At 42.9% G+C, this 17,906-nt stretch overlaps 1 protein-coding gene across 1 annotated transcript in view; it reads left to right on the top strand.

Annotated features, from left to right (window-relative positions):
• The first annotated feature begins 2,603 nt into the window (after positions 1-2,603).
• TCEA1 (transcription elongation factor A1) overlaps positions 2,604-17,906 on the top strand; it is a 58,397-nt gene continuing 43,094 nt past the window's right edge. The window contains exons 1-2 of the mRNA XM_003255961.4: positions 2,604-2,993; positions 15,380-15,442. Of these exons, the coding sequence (XP_003256009.1) occupies positions 2,931-2,993; positions 15,380-15,442 (126 nt within the window). The 5' untranslated portion in view covers positions 2,604-2,930. The remainder of the gene's footprint in view (positions 2,994-15,379; positions 15,443-17,906) is intronic.

Below are 17,906 nucleotides of genomic sequence, written 5' to 3'. Positions count from 1 at the left end.
AGGCTGGAGTGCAGTGGCGCAATCTCAGCTCACTGCAACCTCTACCTCCTGGGTTTAAGCGATTCTCCTGCCTCAGCCTCCCGAGTAGCTGGGATTACAGGCGCCCGCCACCAGGACTGGCTAATTTTTGTATCTTTAGTAGAGACAGGGTTTCACTATGTTGGCCAGGCTGTTCTCGAACTCCTGCCTTCAGGTGATCTGCCCACCTCGGCCTCCCAAAGTGCTGGGATTACAGGCATGAGGCACTGCGCCCCACCAGAGATCTTTATTTTTAAACACAGGTGTCTACAGCTATACATTTCCATCTGAGTGTTGCCTTTGCACACTGGGTATGCACACACCAGGCCTTTACACTTTAAAATAGCTAAAACAGGCCAGGTGCGGTGGCTCACACCTGCAATCCCAGCACTTTGGGAGGCCGAGGTGGGCAGATCACCTGAAGTCAGGAGTTTGAGAACACCCTGCCTAACATAGTAAAATCCCATCTCTACTAAAAATACAAAAATTACCATGGCGTGGTGGTGGGCACCTGTAATCCTAGCTACTTGGGAGGCTGAGGCAGGAGAATTGCCTGAACCTGGGAAGCAAAGTTGCAGTGAGCTGAAATCACACCACTGCACTCCAGCCTCCTAGGTCGAGACTCCGTCTAAAAAAAAAATAAAAAAAAAAATAAAATGAATTAAAATCTAAAAAAAAAGTTAAAAATGGTCTTAGACAAGGTAGCATGAAAAAAGAAGAAAAGTAGTTAAAAGGATAAATTTCGTGTTATGTGTATTTTACAGTAAAAAAAAATCAACTGATTCTTTGGGGAAAAAAGAAAAATGACAGAATTATTAGAATAAAAGTACAAATCCACATCATAAAGGGAAATTTTTACATACTCATTAATTGAGGCATGAAACAGACAGCAAACAGGGATGTAAATATTGCAACATTTTCTGTAGAAAACAATTTTTTTCTGTGTGTTCTTTTTTAGAACACATAGATATGGATAAAAATTGACAAGATAGGCCAGGCGCAGTGGCTTACACCTGTAACCCCAGCACTTTGGAAAGCCGACGTGGGTGGATCACCTGAGGCCAGGAGTTTGAGATCGGCCTGGCCAACGTGGTGAAACCTCGTCTCTACTAAAAATACAAAAAATTAGCCGGGCGTGCTGGTGGGCGCCTGTAGTCTCAGCTACTCAGGAGACTGAGGCAGGAGAATCGCTTGAACCCGGGAGGCGGAGGTTGCAGTGAGCCAGCCGAGATGGAACCACTGCACTCCAGCCCGGTCAGTAAGAGCAAAACTCCGTCTCAAAAAAAAAAAAAAAAAAATTGACAAGATAAATCTCAACAAATACTACAATTTAAGCTGGAAATCAATAATAGATAATATAAAAAAGGAAACGAAATAGGGAAACGATCCCAATACTTCTCCCCCAAATGAGTGAGTCATAACCAGGAAAAATCTGTCATCTCAGTATAGAAAGAACATTATTAGGCGATGTATTTTGATGAACGATAGTTACGTGGTGTGGGAGTTATACCTGCAAATAGCATGAGTTGGTAGTGAAGGGTTTGAATGGGGACAGACTTTTTGGAGGAGCCTGCATTCTCCACTATGAACCCTGTCACAACTTAAGTCACCTTCCTCTCTGATCCTCAGAAGCTGGTGGGATGCCTTGTGTAATTTCTGACCAGAAGGTTTCTGTCAACTGTTTTTCAACTATTCAAACTGCCATGCCCAAGACTGGGTCTTAGTACTCCAGGAGCTCACAAACGATTTCACCTTTATTTATTTTTTATTTTTTTTGAGACGGAGTCTCGCTCTTGTCGCCCAGGCTAGAGTGCAATGGCAGTCTCCGCTCACCGCAACTTCCGCCTCCCGGGTTCAAGCGATTCTCCTGCCTCAGCCTCCCGAGTGGCTGGGATTACAGGCCACGATGCCCGGCTAATTTTGTATTTTTAGCAGTGACGATGTTTCTCCATGTTGGTCAGGCTGGTCTCGAACTCCTCACCTTAGGTGATCCGCCCGCGTCGGCCTCCCAAAATTCTGGGATTACAGGCGTGAGCCACAGCGCCCGGCACTTTGGGAGGCCGAGGCGGGTGGATCACTAGGTCAAGAGATCAAGACCATCCTGGCCAACATGGTGAAACCCTGTCTCTACTAAAAATACAAAAAATTAGCCGGGCGTGGTGGCGGGCGCCTGTAGTCCCAGCTACTCGGGAGGCTAAGGCAGGAGAATCGCTTGAACCCGGGGGGCGGAGGTTGCAGTGAGCCGAGATCGCGCCACTGCACTCCAGCCTCGCGACAGAGCGAGGCTCCGTCCCCCCCAAAAAAAGAACTCTTAAAACGAGTAACTCCGTAACCTAATTTAGAGGACGCGGGTTCCATTTTTCCCCGTAGCAGTCTCCTATGGAGAAAGTGCTTGGCTTCCCACGGACTTTAAAACCTGCCAAAGTTCCATGCTCGGAATCTGCCACCGTTTGGAGCTACTTGGGCCTCCGCGGGTTCTAAAACTCCGGGCTGTCCCGAGGCAACACCGGGCCGAAAACCCGCCCTGCGCGGGGGCGGGGACAGAGGTGAACGCGCAGCAAAACCCGGCGCCTTCTACGACCCTCTAGCCGGAAGCCACGCCTGCCCACTAGCCCGACGCCCGCCTGGCGGGAACCTGGGCTCGCCCCTTCCCAGCGATCTGCAGTCAATTGGTAGTGCCTGCACGTCGCGCGCCGTGTTCGATTGTCGCTGCCTGGGGAGGAGGAGCCGGAGCCGGAGCCGCCGCTGCCGCCGCCGCCGCGGGCTTCGTTCGTGAGGAAGAGGGCCTAGGCCCGGGCCTGCGGTGGTGGGGCTTGCCGCGCGCCGGGGGTCGCTCCTGCTGTGTCCTCCGCTCCAGCTTCGCCCACTTCCCCTTGCCAGCGGGCTGGGCGCGGAGAAGACCTGCCGGAGCCATGGAGGACGAAGTGGTCCGCTTTGCCAAGAAGATGGACAAGATGGTGCAGAAGAAGAACGCGGTGAGCGCGGCGAGCGGCGCGGGCCGGGAGGGAGGTCGGGCCGCGGTCCGGCCCGAGGGGGCCCCCCCTCTCTCCTTCTCCCTCCCTCCTTCTGCCTCCTCTCCCCTTGCAGCCTCCCGTCTGGGAGTCGGGCCCGCGGCGCCCGCGTCCCCGGTGAGGGTGTCCGGGCCCGGGGCGTCGGGTCCCACGGCCACCAGCGTCAGGACCCGCTCGCTCTTGTATTTCCAGTCCCTTCTCGCTGGTGCTGCGTAATAAACCTAATCGATTTAGGGATTAGGGCACGCTCTCCGTTGACTTTAAACTTTCGTGGTAGTAAAACCTTGGCAATTTAGCTTAGGAATTGAAGCGTAGAAAGTCCTCAGAACTTGAAAGAATGGAGTCTTCCGTGATCCGTGGCCAACATCTAGAAAGAGCATCAAATAGAGGCTTGTGATCGGTATTAGACGTCGGGCTGGTAAAATGTAAAACTCCTGTATCTTATTTTTGAAGAGGGCTGAACGTCCGCCTGGTTATCTCAACTGCGCTCGCTACATGTTTGCTTAGCGATTAAAAAGGTAAAGTGTGCCAGTTTCTTGGCGAGTTGCTAAACGTTTTATAAAAAGCGGGTGTTGTCCTGTCGTAATGTACAGAAGAGTTATGACTAAAGCACGCACACTCACCAGAATGCTGGTAGAGGGATTTGGACAAATTATATTGTTGGGCATTTTCTAAGTGGTTTACAGTTAATACTGGTGGCATTTTCTTGTTATTGATGAATATTTATGTGAGCATGCCCTTTTGTGGTTTGTAAGAAATCGTCATACGACCAGTTTCTACAGTTTGCCCATTTGTGTGGCACTTTCAGTCCCTTGCGTCAGACTCATCTGTTCTCAGCTAAACTTACTTTTTTGAGACGGAGTTTCACTCTTGTTGCCCAAACTGGGGTGCAATGGCTTGATCTCGGCTCACTGCAACCTCTCGGGTTCAAGTGATTCTCCTGCCTCAGTCTCCCGAGTAGCTGGGATTACAGACGTGCGCCACCACGCCTGGCTAATTTTTTGTATTTTTAGTAGAAACGGGGTTTCACCATGTTAACCAGGCTGGTCTCGAACTCCTGACCTCAGGTGATCCGCCCACCTCGGCCTCCCAAAGTGCTGGGATTACAGGCTTGAGCCACCGCTCCTGGCCTCTCAGGTAAACTTATATAATTGTCTTCACCTAAATTTGTTTAACCACGTTCGGCACATTTTCATCATTAGTGTACCTGAAATAATTTTTCTTCCATCTATGAAGTAAATTCCATGTCAAACTAATGTGAAGAGAAAAGGGATGCTCTGATTTGTACAGCACTTTGGAGTTAAAAAGCATCTGCTCAAAATTCTATTGTGACTCACACAGAGCTGTGAGTGCATAAAGGGTATCCATTTTACAGATTAAGACACAGAGAGATTAAGTACTACTACTTAAATTAAGTACTGTGTAGTTTGGAATAAGCCAGGACCCAGGTTTTCTTCTGGACAACATGCTTTCCACATGACAGCTAGATCAGGAATTAGTGTTAACACTGAATACGTAAGACTTCAAACATCCTCTGTTCCCCTTTTTCCTTTAACAGGTGCATTGCCTCGTATTTCATTTCATACCCTGTTAATCAGTATTTGCAAATTTTGGCCTTTTAAAGTATTTCCTGTTTATTTTCTGTTCTAGATATTACCAGTGCCATTCTCCCCCCCTCCACCCCCCATTGATAATGGCCCTTCATTTCCCACTTCAAATTCTGGTTATTTGATAGGTTATCTGGTTATTGAAACATTTTCGTTATTTTGTTTAAACTGGAAAATTTTTCTCTGGTCTGGAGATCCCCAGACTTGCACAGTAGAAGCTCCCAGGGAAAAAAAGCCATTTGTTGGGTAATTTTCTCTCCAACTTAGGCTGTAATATGTATCCTTTAATCATCTAATGCATTAGATGTTTGCTTGATTTTGTTTCTTTCCTTGTAATAGATGTTTCTTAAAATGAGTACTTTTTTAGTGGGCAGGTGTGGAGAAGATAAGTTCATATTTATCTGCAGTTCTCAAATCGTCAACAAATTTTCAGATCTTTTGTAATGAGTCTGGAAGAGAATGAGAATAAACTCCACAAATAATCCTCAAATCTAAGTTTTCTTCTCAAATCTAAGTTTTCAGGTAGTTCAAAACTTTTCCAGTATGAAAACTTGCCTCCCAAAAAGAAAAGTAAAACTGACTGGCTCTTGTACTTTCGTTTTCCCCAGCCTTTTCCCTGCTTGTCCTCTGGAAATTCAGACAGGCTGATGAAATACAGAGAAAGAGAAATGGTCAGAATGACACTGATCTTTTCCCCAACTGCATCATCAGCCTACAGATGGCTTTTTAAGTGTTCAGTAATTCAACAGAATATGTTTTAGGGGTTGTAGAATTATGGTATATGTGTTTCTCTTTTTTTCTATAGTTTTCAGATTTGTCTCCCAACTTTTTAAATGTTTTATATTATGAAAAAGTTAACCTTTTTTTTTTTTTTTTTTTTTTTTTTTGAGACAGTGTCACTCTGTTACCAAGGCTGGAGTGCAGTGGTGCAATCTTGGCTCACTGCAGCCTCTGCCGCCTCTCCAGTTCAAGCGATTCTCTTGCCTCAGCCTCCCTAGAAGCTGGGACTACAGGTGTGTACCACCATGCCTGGCTAATTTTTCTATTTTTAGTAGAGATGGGGTTTCAGCATATTGGCCGGGCTGGTCTCGAACTCCTCATATCAGGTGGTCTGCCGGTCCTGGCCTCCCAGAGGGCTGGGATTACAGATGTGAGCCACTGCGCCCAGCCTGAAAAAGTTAACTTTGAAGAGTAATAGTTGTCATCAGAATTGACAAATTTAAGTACAAATTTAGATGTCATTAAAAAAAATATTTTAACATGCTGCTGCTTTACCTGAATAATTTTGTTTTACTAAAACCATAGGTGTCACACTTATCCCATTTATTCCTTATCCCATTTATTCCTTTACTAAAACCATAGGTGTCACACTTATCCCATTTATTCCTTATCCCATTTATTCCTCAGACAACTTTGCAAGATGAGTATTATCCTCATTCTGAAAATGAGGATGCTAAGTATTTAGAATAGTTAAGTGAATTGTCTTAAGCCAAATAGCTAGTATGTGGCCAAGTGAAGATGTGAATCTAAATCTGTTTTGCTCCAAAGCTAGTACTACTCCTCTCTTAAGCTACAGTGTCTCTCTAGAAGACCCTTGCATCTGTTTTTGAACCATGCATGGATACAATTAAGTGAATACAAAATCAGGAAATAAGGGTATGAACTTGCTGTTTTGGGACAGCTGTGTTTCTCTAGATACCTAGATCAATATCCTGACCCTAGTTTTACCCAAGATGTCCCACGTGTGTACTTGATTTCAAGTGCACATGACCAAGCCACAGTGAACCACAGAAAGTAGTTCGAAATTTTTAGGTATTAGCTGTTTTCCGCTTAAGCTTTTTTCTTGTCACTTTGATTTGATGTCAGTAACCAAGTCTGACTCCTAATGTGGGTTCAAATCCTGGCTTTTCTGAACTTTAGCTGTGTGATTTTAGGCAAGTTCTTTGTCATCACTAAAATGTTTTTTGTCATGGTAAACGAGATAATTTAGTAAGGATTAAGTGAATATAAAATGCTTCTAGTGTAGGATTGTGGGCCTAAAGGATGTAATAAGGCCTAAAAAACAATCTGAGGTTGGCTTTCTTTGTAAAGGATTCATTTAGATTATAGAAGGAGGAATGAGGCAAGGACATAAAGTTTTGAAGTTCATGGAGAGATTTTGTGGGTAGTGCTGAGGTTTATTTGTTTATTTCATTGAAGGCTCAAGGTTAAGTGGAATTAAATTGCAGGGAGAGAAATTGAAATTAGATGTTAGAATTTCCTAGGAGCTGGGGTACCTGAAATATTGATTTGCATTTCCAAGTACCTGAGTTAAAACAACAACTGCTACAAAACTTTCATATCTATATCAGAGTTAGATTAATTAGCATAATTCAAAATTTAGAATGACTATACAATTTTTAATAACAGCTTTATTGAGAAATAGAATTAAATTCCTTCTTAAAGTGTAGTTGACTCTTGAACAATGCAGAGGTTGTGGTGCTCATACCATCCCCCCTCCCTACCTGCATGCGGTCAAGTAGTATAACTTTTGTAGTAGTATAACTCATGCAGTCATATCACTCAGGCTGGAGTGTGGTGGCATGATCTTGGCTCACTGCAACCTCTGCCTCCTGGGTTTAAGTCACTCAGGCTGGAGTGTGGTGGCATGATCTTGGCTCACTGCAACCTCTGCCTCCTGGGTTTAAGCAGCTCTCCCACCTCAGCTTCCCGAGTAGCTGGGACTACAAGTACGTGCCACCACACCCAACTAATTTTGTATTTTTAGTAGAAATGGGATTTTGCCATTTTTCTCAGGCTGGTCTTGACATCCTGACCTCAAGTGATCCACCTGCCCCAGCCTCCCAAATTGCTGGGATTACAGGTGTGAGCCACTGAGCCCAGCCTTTTTTGGGTATTTTTTATAGAGGTGGGGTTTCACCATATTGCGCAGGCTGGTCTAGAACTCCTGGACTCAAGTGATCTGCCTGCCTTGGCCTCCCAAAATGTTGGGATTATAGGCACTTAGCCTGGGTGACAGAGTGAGACAACGTCTCAAAAAAGAAAAGAAAAGAAAATCATAAAGGAGAGAAAATATGTTTACTGTTCATGAAGTGGAAATGGGTCGTCATAAAGGTCTTCATCGTCCTTGTCTTCACATTGAATAAGCTGAGGAGAAAGAAAGAGTTGGTTTTGTCATCTAGGGTGGCAGAGGTGAAAAAATTCTCAGGTGAATCTGTGCAGTTTAAACCCATGTTATTTGAGGGTCAACTGTTAATTCAGTAGCTTTTAGTTTACTTACAGGTTTGTGCAACTATTACTACTGTATAATTTTAGAACATTTTTATCACTCGAAAAAGAAACCCTGTACCTATTAAGCAGTCACTCCTCATTCAGCCCTCATTTGCCCCCACTAATTTCTCACACGCCTCTGACAGCCACTAATATACTTTCTGTCTGTGTGTTTGCCAAATCTGGAAATTTTCTATCAGTGAAATTATACAGTATGTGGTCTTTTGTAACTGGCCTCTTTTGCTTAGTAGAGTCTTTTTTTTTTTTTTTTTTTTTTTGAGACAGAGTCTCATCTCATTCTGTCGCTCAGGCTGGAGTGCAGTGGCGCCATCTCGGCTCACTGCAACCTCTGCCTCCCAGGTTCAAGCAGTTCTCCTGTCTCAGCCTCCCGCGTAGCTGGGACTATAGGTGCAAGCCACCATGCCCAGGTAACTTTTGTATTTTTAGTAGAGACAGGGTTTCACCATATTGATCAGGGCTGGTCTCAAACTCCTGACCTTAGGTGATCCACCCACCTGGGCCTCCCAAAGTGCTGGGATTACAGGCATGAGCCACCGCACCCAGCCTTAGTATAGTCTTTTAAAGGTTAGTTCATGTTATATTATGCACCACTATTTTATTACTTTTTATTGCTGAAAAGTACTCCACTGTACTGGTAGATACACAGTACCGCAATTTTTTTTTTTTTTTTTTGAGATAGAGTCTCACTCTGTCGCCCAGACTGGAGTGCAGTGGTGCGATCTCGGCACACTGCAACCTCCGCCTCCCTGCAACCTCCGCCTCCTGGGTTCAGGCAATTCTCCTGCCTCAGCCTTCCGAGTATCTGGGACTATAGGCGCGCACCACCACGCCCGGCTAATTTTTGTATTTTTAGTAGAGATGAGGTTTCACCATATTGGCCAGGCCGGTCTTAAACTCCTCACCTCATGATCCGCCTGTCTTGGCCTCCCAAAGTGCTGGGATTTACACGCGTGAGCCACCCCGCCCGGTCTGATTTTTGTATTTTTAGTAGAGACAGGGTTTCGCCATGTCAGCCAGCCTGGTCTAGAACTCCTGATCTCAGGTGATCTACCCGTAGCTTCAGCCTCCCAAAGTGCTGAGATTACAGATGTGAGCCACTGCACCCAACCACGATTTGCTGATTCATTCATGATTTGGTGGACATTTGGGCTGTTTCAGCTTTTTGGCTGTTGTGAATAATACTGCTAAAAACATTCCTGTCCAAGTGTCTCGCTCTGTCACCCAGGCTGGAGTGCAGTGGCGTGATCTTGGCTCACTGCAAGCTCTACCTCCCGGGTTTCTGCCATTCTCCTGCCTCAGCCTCCGGAGTGGCTGGGACTACAGGCACCCGGCACCACGCCCGGCTAATTTTTTGTATTTTTAGTAGAGACCGGGTTTCACCGTATTAGCCAGGATGGTCTCGATCTCCTGACCTCGTGATCTGCCCGCCTCGGCCTCCTAAAGTGCTGGGATTACAGGCGTGAGCCACCGTGCCTAGCGACATATGTTTTCATTTCTGTTGGGTGTATACCTCGGAGAATAATTACTGGGTCATATAGTAACTATGTTTAACCTTTTGAGGAACTGCCAGACCTTTCCAGCGTGGCTGCACCATTTTACATTCCAACTAGCAGTGTATGAGGATTCCAGTTTCACCTCATTTTCACCAATATCATTTGTCTTGATTATAGCCTTCCTAGTGGGTGTAAAGTGGTATTTCATTGTGGGTTTGATTTGCATGTCCCTTGTGATTAACAATGTTGAGCATCTTTTCATTGCTTTGTGGCCATTTGCATACTTCTCTGGAGAAATAAATGTCTGTTCAGATCCTTTTCCCATTTTTTAGAAAAGAGTCAGGGTCTGGCTCTGTTGCCGAGGCTAGAGTACACAATGGCTTAGCCCATTTTTAAATTGGGTTGTCTTTTTATTATTGCGTTGTAAGAGTTCTTTATATTCTGAATACTAGACCCTTGTTAGATATGCTGATACTGTCTCCCATTCTGTGGGTTGTCTGTCTGCTCTTGGTCGTGGCCTTTGAAGTATAAAATATTCTAATTTTGATGAAGATGAATTTATACTTTTTTTTCTTTTGTTGCTTGTGCTTTTGGTGTAGTTTAACTGCAAATTTGAGATGACATAGTAATATTATAAGTCCTAGCTTTATAGTGATGTTATTGAGCTACAACTCAAATATCTATAATTCATTGTTTAAGAAAATAGATAATGGGCCAGGCACGGTGGGTCACGCCTGTAATCCCAGCACTTTGGGAGGCTGAGATGGGCAGATCACGAGGTCAGGAGTTCAAGACCAGCCTGGCTAAGGTAGTAAAACCCCATCTCTACTAAAAATACAAAAATTAGCTGGGCGTGGTGGCGGGCGCCTGTAGTCCCAGCTGCTTGGGAGGCTGAGGCAGGATAATAGCTTGAACCCAGGAGGTAGAGGTTGCAGCAAATTGAGATCATGCCACTGCACTCCAGCCTGGGAGACACAGTGAGACTGTCTCAAAAAGAAAAAATAGATAATATCTTAATTCTTTAACCTTGAAATCTTATAATAATGCCTATGAAGAAGACATTATTATAGAAGAAGTAACTGTTTTACTTGATTGAGCTTAAATATGCTCACTGAAAATGCTGGCTTATGGCCCTTGGAGATTATTGTTATGGTAGAAATAAGTATTTGTATATTTTTGTACTCCTCATCAACCATCCTATGTGTCAGACCCTCTATTTTGATACTTTATCTGTGTAATGTTGCCTCATTTGGCTGTTTTAACTACTACTCAAGGTTGGTGTATTATGCTCACCTATGTATAAAGAAGCTGAAGCTTGAAAAGGACAAATAACATTACCAAGATCTTGTAGTTAGCAGATGTCAGAGCATGGATTTGAATCTAAATCTGTCATATATGTACACCATATTCTTAACTGTAAATCCCTATTACTCCCTTCTTTTTACATCTCCTTGAGGAGAGGGATGTTTGTATCCTACATGGTCTTGAGAATACTGAGCACATAGTATAAGTTTGAATATCATGGTTTATAAAATCACTTTTTTTCTGTTACCAGATGGGAGCACCAACAATGTAATAAAATAGTGTGATAGCTGTAGTTTATCTTTCAGCCAGTAGTGTGAACTAAATTTGGCTCTGGAAATTAAAGAAGAGTTTCTCTTGCATCATCTATAGGAGATGCTACAAACTCGTAGACTTGGACATATATTCTTTTCTTTTTTTTGAGACAGAGTCTGGCTCTGTCCCCCAGGCTGGAGTGCAGTGGCACCATCTCAGCTCACTGCAAGCTCCGCCTCCCGGGTTCACACCATTCTCCTGCCTCAGCCTCCCGAGTAACTGGGACTACAGGCGCCCGCCACCACGCCCTGCTAATTTTTTTTGTATTTTTAGTAGAGACAGGGTTTCACTGTGTTGGCCAGAATGGTCTTGAACTCCTGACCTCGTGATCCGCCCACCTCGGCCTCCCAAAGTGCTAGGATTACAGGCTTGAGCCACCGCGCCCGGCCTCTTTTTTTTTTTTTTAATAGAGGTGGGATCTCATTCTGTTATCCAGGCTGGTCTCAAACCCCTGGGCTCAAGTGATCCTCCTGCCTTAGGCCTCCCAGAATGCTGGGATTACAGGCTGAGCCATTGTGCCTGGCCTAGACTTGACATTTAGAGCTGGGTGATGCTTGGGGAGGGCTAAAATACAGCTTCTTGTTTGTGATACTAGTCACCTGAGTTCACAAAGGAGTGCTGCCACTGGTGCACTGCTGGGGAAAGGGCAGCAGTATAAGGGTCAGGCGACTAGTTCATGACCTTACTACCCATCAGTATGACCTTGGGCAAGTCACTTTTCTTTTCTGGGTTTAAGTTTCTTTTTTTGTGTGTAATTAAGGGTTTGAAATAGATGATCAAAGATTTCTATTTGTATTAAAATTCCCTGATGTCAGAAAGAGTTTCAGTCTTGCTCACTGCTGTATCCCCAGCACAGTAGAGCTTGGTACATTTGACATTACTGGAGTAGATCTTACCTTTTTAGTTAGTAATCATAGGACCTTGTGCAAGTTTCTTGACATATTTCCTCATCTGTAAAATGGAGATAATACCTGCTTCTATAGGGTTTATAGTGGAGGTGGAATTAAATCTATGTGAAGTATTTAACAATGCCAAGCACGTAGTAGCACTCAAAGTTTGTTGTCACCGAATTAATGTAGGATTATCTGTTTTGCGTTTCACTCATTCAGATCATCATAGTTATTTCTTTTTGTTTGTCTGTTTTTTTTGTTTTTTTTTTTTTCTGGGATGGAGTTTTGCTCTGTCGTCCAGGCTGGAGTGCAGTGGCACGATCTCGGCTCACTGCAACCTCCGCCTCCTGGGTTCATGTGATTGTCCTGCCTCAGCCTCCTGAGTAGCTGTGGGATTACAGGTGCCTGCCACCACGCCTGGCTAATTTTTGTATTTTTAGTAGAGATGGAGTTTCACCATGTTGGCCAGGCTGGTCTCGAACTCCTGAGCTCAGATTGATCCTCCCGCCTCGGCCTCCCAAAGTGCTGGGATTACAGGCGTGAGCCACGCGCGTGAGCCACCGTGCCCAGCCCATAGTTATTTCTTAAAGACCCTTCAGTGAAATATTTATTTGAATTGGTTGGAGCACAGTGCAGTTTTCAGAAAGGTCATAGTTTTATTCCATGAGTGTTACTTTTAGCTTTTTCTTCCAACCATGGCCTCACCAGAGAGCTGAGTAGAAAAGGAGAGTAACACAATTAATGCAAATATATTGCCTCTACTTGGAAAACAATTTAAACCGTATGTCTCATTGCTAATATGTTAGAAGAATCAACTTAATACTTAGGAAACCCTACTTTTTAAGGAACTTCTAGAAGTGTGATTCTTTACCCTTATTAAGTGATTCTTGGTCAGATGTGGATCAGAAATCCTGGAAGTGTGGGTAGAAGAAAAATGTCAACGGTAGGTAGAGAATACAGGCCCACGATCTGTTTTTTTTTTTCTTTTTTTGTCGTTTTTTTTTAATTTTTCTTTTAGAAATGGAGTCTCACTCTGTCCACACAGGCTAGACTGCCATGGCACGATCATGGTTCATGTAATCTCAAGCTTCTGGGCTCGAGCAATCCTCCCGCCTCAGCTTCTGGAGTAGCTAGGACTACAGGCACTATGGCCAGCTAATTTTTTATTTTTATTTTTCGTAGAGAGGAGGTCATGCTGTGTTGCCCAGACTTCTACAGTTTGTTAATCAAAACCCTTAGGGTCTGATATATTTGGTAATTCCAGATTTTTCAGATTTTATAAAGATAATTTGGTATATACATCATATATTACATAATACCCCCAGCAGAATTTGGGCTCTTCAGCAACCAGACATTTTCTTTTTTTTGTTTGTTTTTTGTTTTTTTGAGACAGAGTCTCGCTCTGTCGCCCAGGCTGGAGTGTAGTGGCGCGATCTCGGCTCACTGCAACCTCCACCTCCTGGGTTCAAGCAGTTCTCTGCCGCAGTCTCCTGGGTAGCTGGGATTACAGGCATCCGCCACCACGCCCAGCTAATTTTTGTATTTTTAGTAGAGATGGGTTTCACTGTCTTAGTTAGGCTGGTCTTGAACTCCTGACCTCGTGATCCCAAAGTGTTGGGATTACAGGCGTGAGCCACCACGCCCGGCCTTAACATTTCTATAGTCAGTTATAATATTCACATTACATGGTATAAATAGAGCACAAATAGCTTTACATGTGTTGCGATTAGGTTTAGCTGCCAAATGAGTTTACCTATGAGAAATCTAGAAATCTTTTGCTTTTCAAAGGTTTTTGGTCTGGGAATTTGCAGATAAGGGATTGAGGACTTCATTTACTCACAACAATGTCATACCTGTAGAAATTCTTGTTTAATAATACGTTTTAAGTCAGTGTTAGATTTCTTTTCCAACAACTTTAATGTTTTACTGTTTCTAGATGACTCTAAATAGGAAGAATTTATAGAATTTTAAGATCAGGAGAGATCTTTAAACAGCAGATAATTAAAACATTATTTATAATAATGTGTCATAATTTCTGTTGAACTTAAATTTTTATTTATGAGGTATTGGGTTAAATTGAAATGATGTAACTCTTTGTTACCAGAATAAAAGCTAATGGCTTTATTCTGGAAGGCCGAGCCTAATGTCTGTCACCTTTAAATGAAAAATTACATGACTAGACGCCTTTACTTGATTTTATATCTAAGAAATAAAGTGATACTATGAGAGTCTTTGCTCGCTTTTTCCTTTGGCGTGTTTAATGAGGGACATGCTATGGTTCTTTCTGTTTTTTTGGGGGGATAGCCTGTATTTCATTGATTTGTAGGGTGCTTGTTTTCATAGTTTAACATTTTAGAAAGCAGGATAGGTACACATATCATTGGCCAGATGGCCATTGTGATGTTCTTTCACAGGCAGAATGCTAAACCTAGCATCAAAACTTGTGGAATGAGTGTAATTGGCTTGGAAGGAAATCTGAGAGAGGTTAGTGGAGTACTCTTTGAATCCTGAGGAACCAAATGACTGTGAAGAGCATTGGAGGTGAAAAGCAGCTGTGCACACTACTACATAGCCAGCCCGAGAGCTCACGGCATTAGCTTTTTTGTGGATTCTTCTATGAAATGCTTTGTCACTTGTGTTCTTAAACAGCTCTTTGTGGGGTAAAAACAGATACTGTTGAATCTGAGTCAAAAAGTTCTGAATGTGAAGTACTTTTAGTAACAGCCAATTTTGTTTTACTTATATATATGTTTTTACATATGTAAAAGGTGACGTGGTAAAAACTTCAACTCTAAAATAATTCTTTCGATAAGCAAAAGTAGAAAGAAGTTATAATGCCAGACATGGTGGCTCACGCCTGTAATCCCAGCACTTTGGGAGGCCGAGGCAGGCGGATCACCTGAGATCAGAAGTTTGAGACCAGCTTGGCCCCCATCTCTACTAAAAATACAAAAATTAGCCCAGTGTGGTGGCGTGTGCCTGTAATCTCACCTACTTGGGAGGCTGAGGCAGGAGAATCGCTTGAACCCAGGAGGGGAGGCAGAGGTTGCAGTGAGCCGAGATCACACCACTGCACTCCAGCCTGGGCAACAGAGTGAGACTCTTGTCTCAAAAAAAAAAAAAAAAAAGTTATAATAAAACACTGTATCATAGCTTAATCGTTTTTTCTTTATTGATGGTATACAAAGAAATGATTTATCCAGATATAGTACATTAAGTAAACATTAGACTAAATGAAATAGAATGTGAATATATTCGGTTAGATGAAATATGATAGATTAAATTAATATCAAATTGGAATATTTGGCTATAAGCTATAGGTGGTGCTGTTGCTCCTTATCTGATTTTATTCCTCTTTAGGCGTTATCTGTGATTCTCCCGTGAACCTTATTTCTGGCTAGTCCCTGTTTTACCATCTTGGGAATTCAATATGAAATTATTTTATTTTATAGGCTGGAGCATTGGATTTGCTAAAGGAGCTTAAGAATATTCCTATGACCCTGGAATTACTGCAGGTATGTGCTTTTATGCATCAAAGTTTTTTTAATAGGTAGTCTCATAAAATACTGAAACATCTTCAGTCCCAATATGTTTTTGTACTGTCTTGATAATGGTGTAAACTATTACTACTATTTTTTTTTTCAGATGGCAATATAAATCAATAATCTACTAAGTTGCCATTATAGAGCAATGTCGCCTTTCTGAAGAAGAATAAAACCTGAATCTCTAAAGTTGGCAGTAGCAGTGAAATCTCACTGTGAGAGGAAGTTGGATTCTTGGCCCTGATTTGGTCTCCTAAGATTTCCCTTTCTTGATCTATTATTGATAGCTGCTGCCAGCATGAAGCTAGCTTCAGGATGAGGATGGCAAGGTGTCACTCCTCTCCCCCTTTTTTTTTGTAGCACCAGTCAAGCATGTATACAGTTGATGTCTAGTAGACATTACACAGATTCATTACTGAAATCTTATTCTTTATTGATAATATTTATACATGTTTATGGGGGTATATATAATAGTTGGTTACATGCATAGAATGTATAATGATGAAGTCAGGTTATTTAGGGTATCCCTCACCTTCAGTATTTATCATTTCTCTGTGTTGGGAGCATTTCAAGCCCTCTCTTCTAGCTATTTTGAAATATATAATGCTTTGTTAACTATAGTGACCCTATTCTGCTGTGGAACCTTAGAACTTATTCCTTCTATCTAACTATATGTTCGTACCCATGAGCAAACCTGTCTTCATTCCCTTGCCTCACTTACGCACCCTTCCCAGTCTCTGGTATCCATCACTCTGCTTTCTATCTTTGTGAGGCCCACTGTTTTAGCTCTCACATAGGAGTGAGAACATGTGATATTTGTCTTTCTCTGCCTGGCTTATTTCACTTAACATAACTCCAGTTCCATCCATGTTACTGCAAATACATGATTTCATTCTTTTTTATAACTGATGGTACTTCATTGTGTATATACACTAAATTTTCTTTATCCACTTATTATTGATGGGCACTTAGATTGATTCCATATCTTGGCTATTGTGAATAGTGCTGCAGTAAGCATGAGGGGTACAGATACCCCTTTGTTAAACTGATTTCCTTTGGATAAATATTTGGTAGTGGGATTGCTGGATCATATGGTACTTCAATTTTTAGTTCTTCAGAAATCTCCCTACTGTTTTATATAGTGGCTGTGCTAATTTACATTCTCATTAGCAGTGTATGAGTTCCCTTTTTTCTGCACGTTCACCAGCATCTGTTATTTTTTTTTTCTCTTTAATAATAGCCATTCTGGGCCAGGTGCTCACGCCTGTAATCCCAGCACTTTGGGAGGCTGAGGCGGGTGGATCACCTGAGGCCAGGAGTTCAAGACCAGCCTGGCCAACATGGTAAAACACCGTCACTACTAAAAGTACAAAAATTAGCCCAGTGTGGTGGTGCATACCTGTAGTCCCAGCTACTCAGGAGGCTGAGGCACGAGAATCAATTGAACCCAGGAAGTGGAGGTTGCAGTGAGCTGAGATTACGCCACTGCACTTCAGCCCAGGCCACAAAGTGAGACTCTGTCTCAAAAATAAATAAATAAATAAATAAATAAATAAATAAATAAATATAAACTAATAGCTATTCTGACTGGAGGAAGATGGTATCTCATGGTGGTTTTGATTTGCATTTCTCCAGTGGTTAGTGATGTTGAACATTTTTTCTTATACCTGTTGGCCACTCGTATGTCTTGTTTTGAGAAATATCTATTCATGTTCTTTGCCCACTGTTTTTTTTTTTTTTTTTATTTTTAAGATAAGGTCTCTGTTGCCCAGGTTGGAGTGCAATGGCATGATCATGGCTGACTGTACCCTCCACCTCCTGGGCTCAAGTGATCCTCCCACAGCCCCTCCCATCCCTTACCCCTAAGTAACTGGGGACTACAGGAGCATGCTACCATGCTTGGCTAATTAAAAAAAATTTTTTTTTTAGAGACGGGGTTCTCCCTTTGTTGGCCAGGCTGGTCTTGAACTCCAGCCTTGGTCTCCCAAAGTGCTAGGATTGCAGGCATGAGCCACTGCAGCCAGCATTTTGCCCACTTTTTAATGAGATTATTTGTTTTTTGGTTGTTGTTGTTGTTGTTGAATTGTTTGACTTCCTTGTGTATTGTTGATATGAGTCCCTTTTCACATGAATAGTTCGCAAATATTTTCTCCTGTTTAGCAGATTGTCTCTTTACCCTGTTGTTTCCTTTGCTGTGCAGAAGCTGTTTTTTTTTTTGAGACACAGTTTCACTCTGTGGCCCAGGATGGAGTGCAGTGGTACAACCTGCGACCTCAGCCTTCTGGATTCAAGCGATTCTCTTGCCTTAGCCTCCCCAGTAGCTGGGATTACAGGCGCCTGCCACCATGCCCGGCTAATTTTTTGTATTTTTAGTACAGACATGTTGGCCAGGCTGGTCTCAAACTCCTGACTTCAGGTGATCCGCCAGCCTTGGCCT

This window comes from Nomascus leucogenys, chromosome 16 (genome assembly GCF_006542625.1).
Source record: "Nomascus leucogenys isolate Asia chromosome 16, Asia_NLE_v1, whole genome shotgun sequence".
Lineage (NCBI taxonomy): Eukaryota > Metazoa > Chordata > Mammalia > Primates > Hylobatidae > Nomascus > Nomascus leucogenys.
The sequence above is the reverse complement of the archived record's forward strand: the minus strand, read 5'-3'. Positions and strand labels throughout refer to the sequence as shown.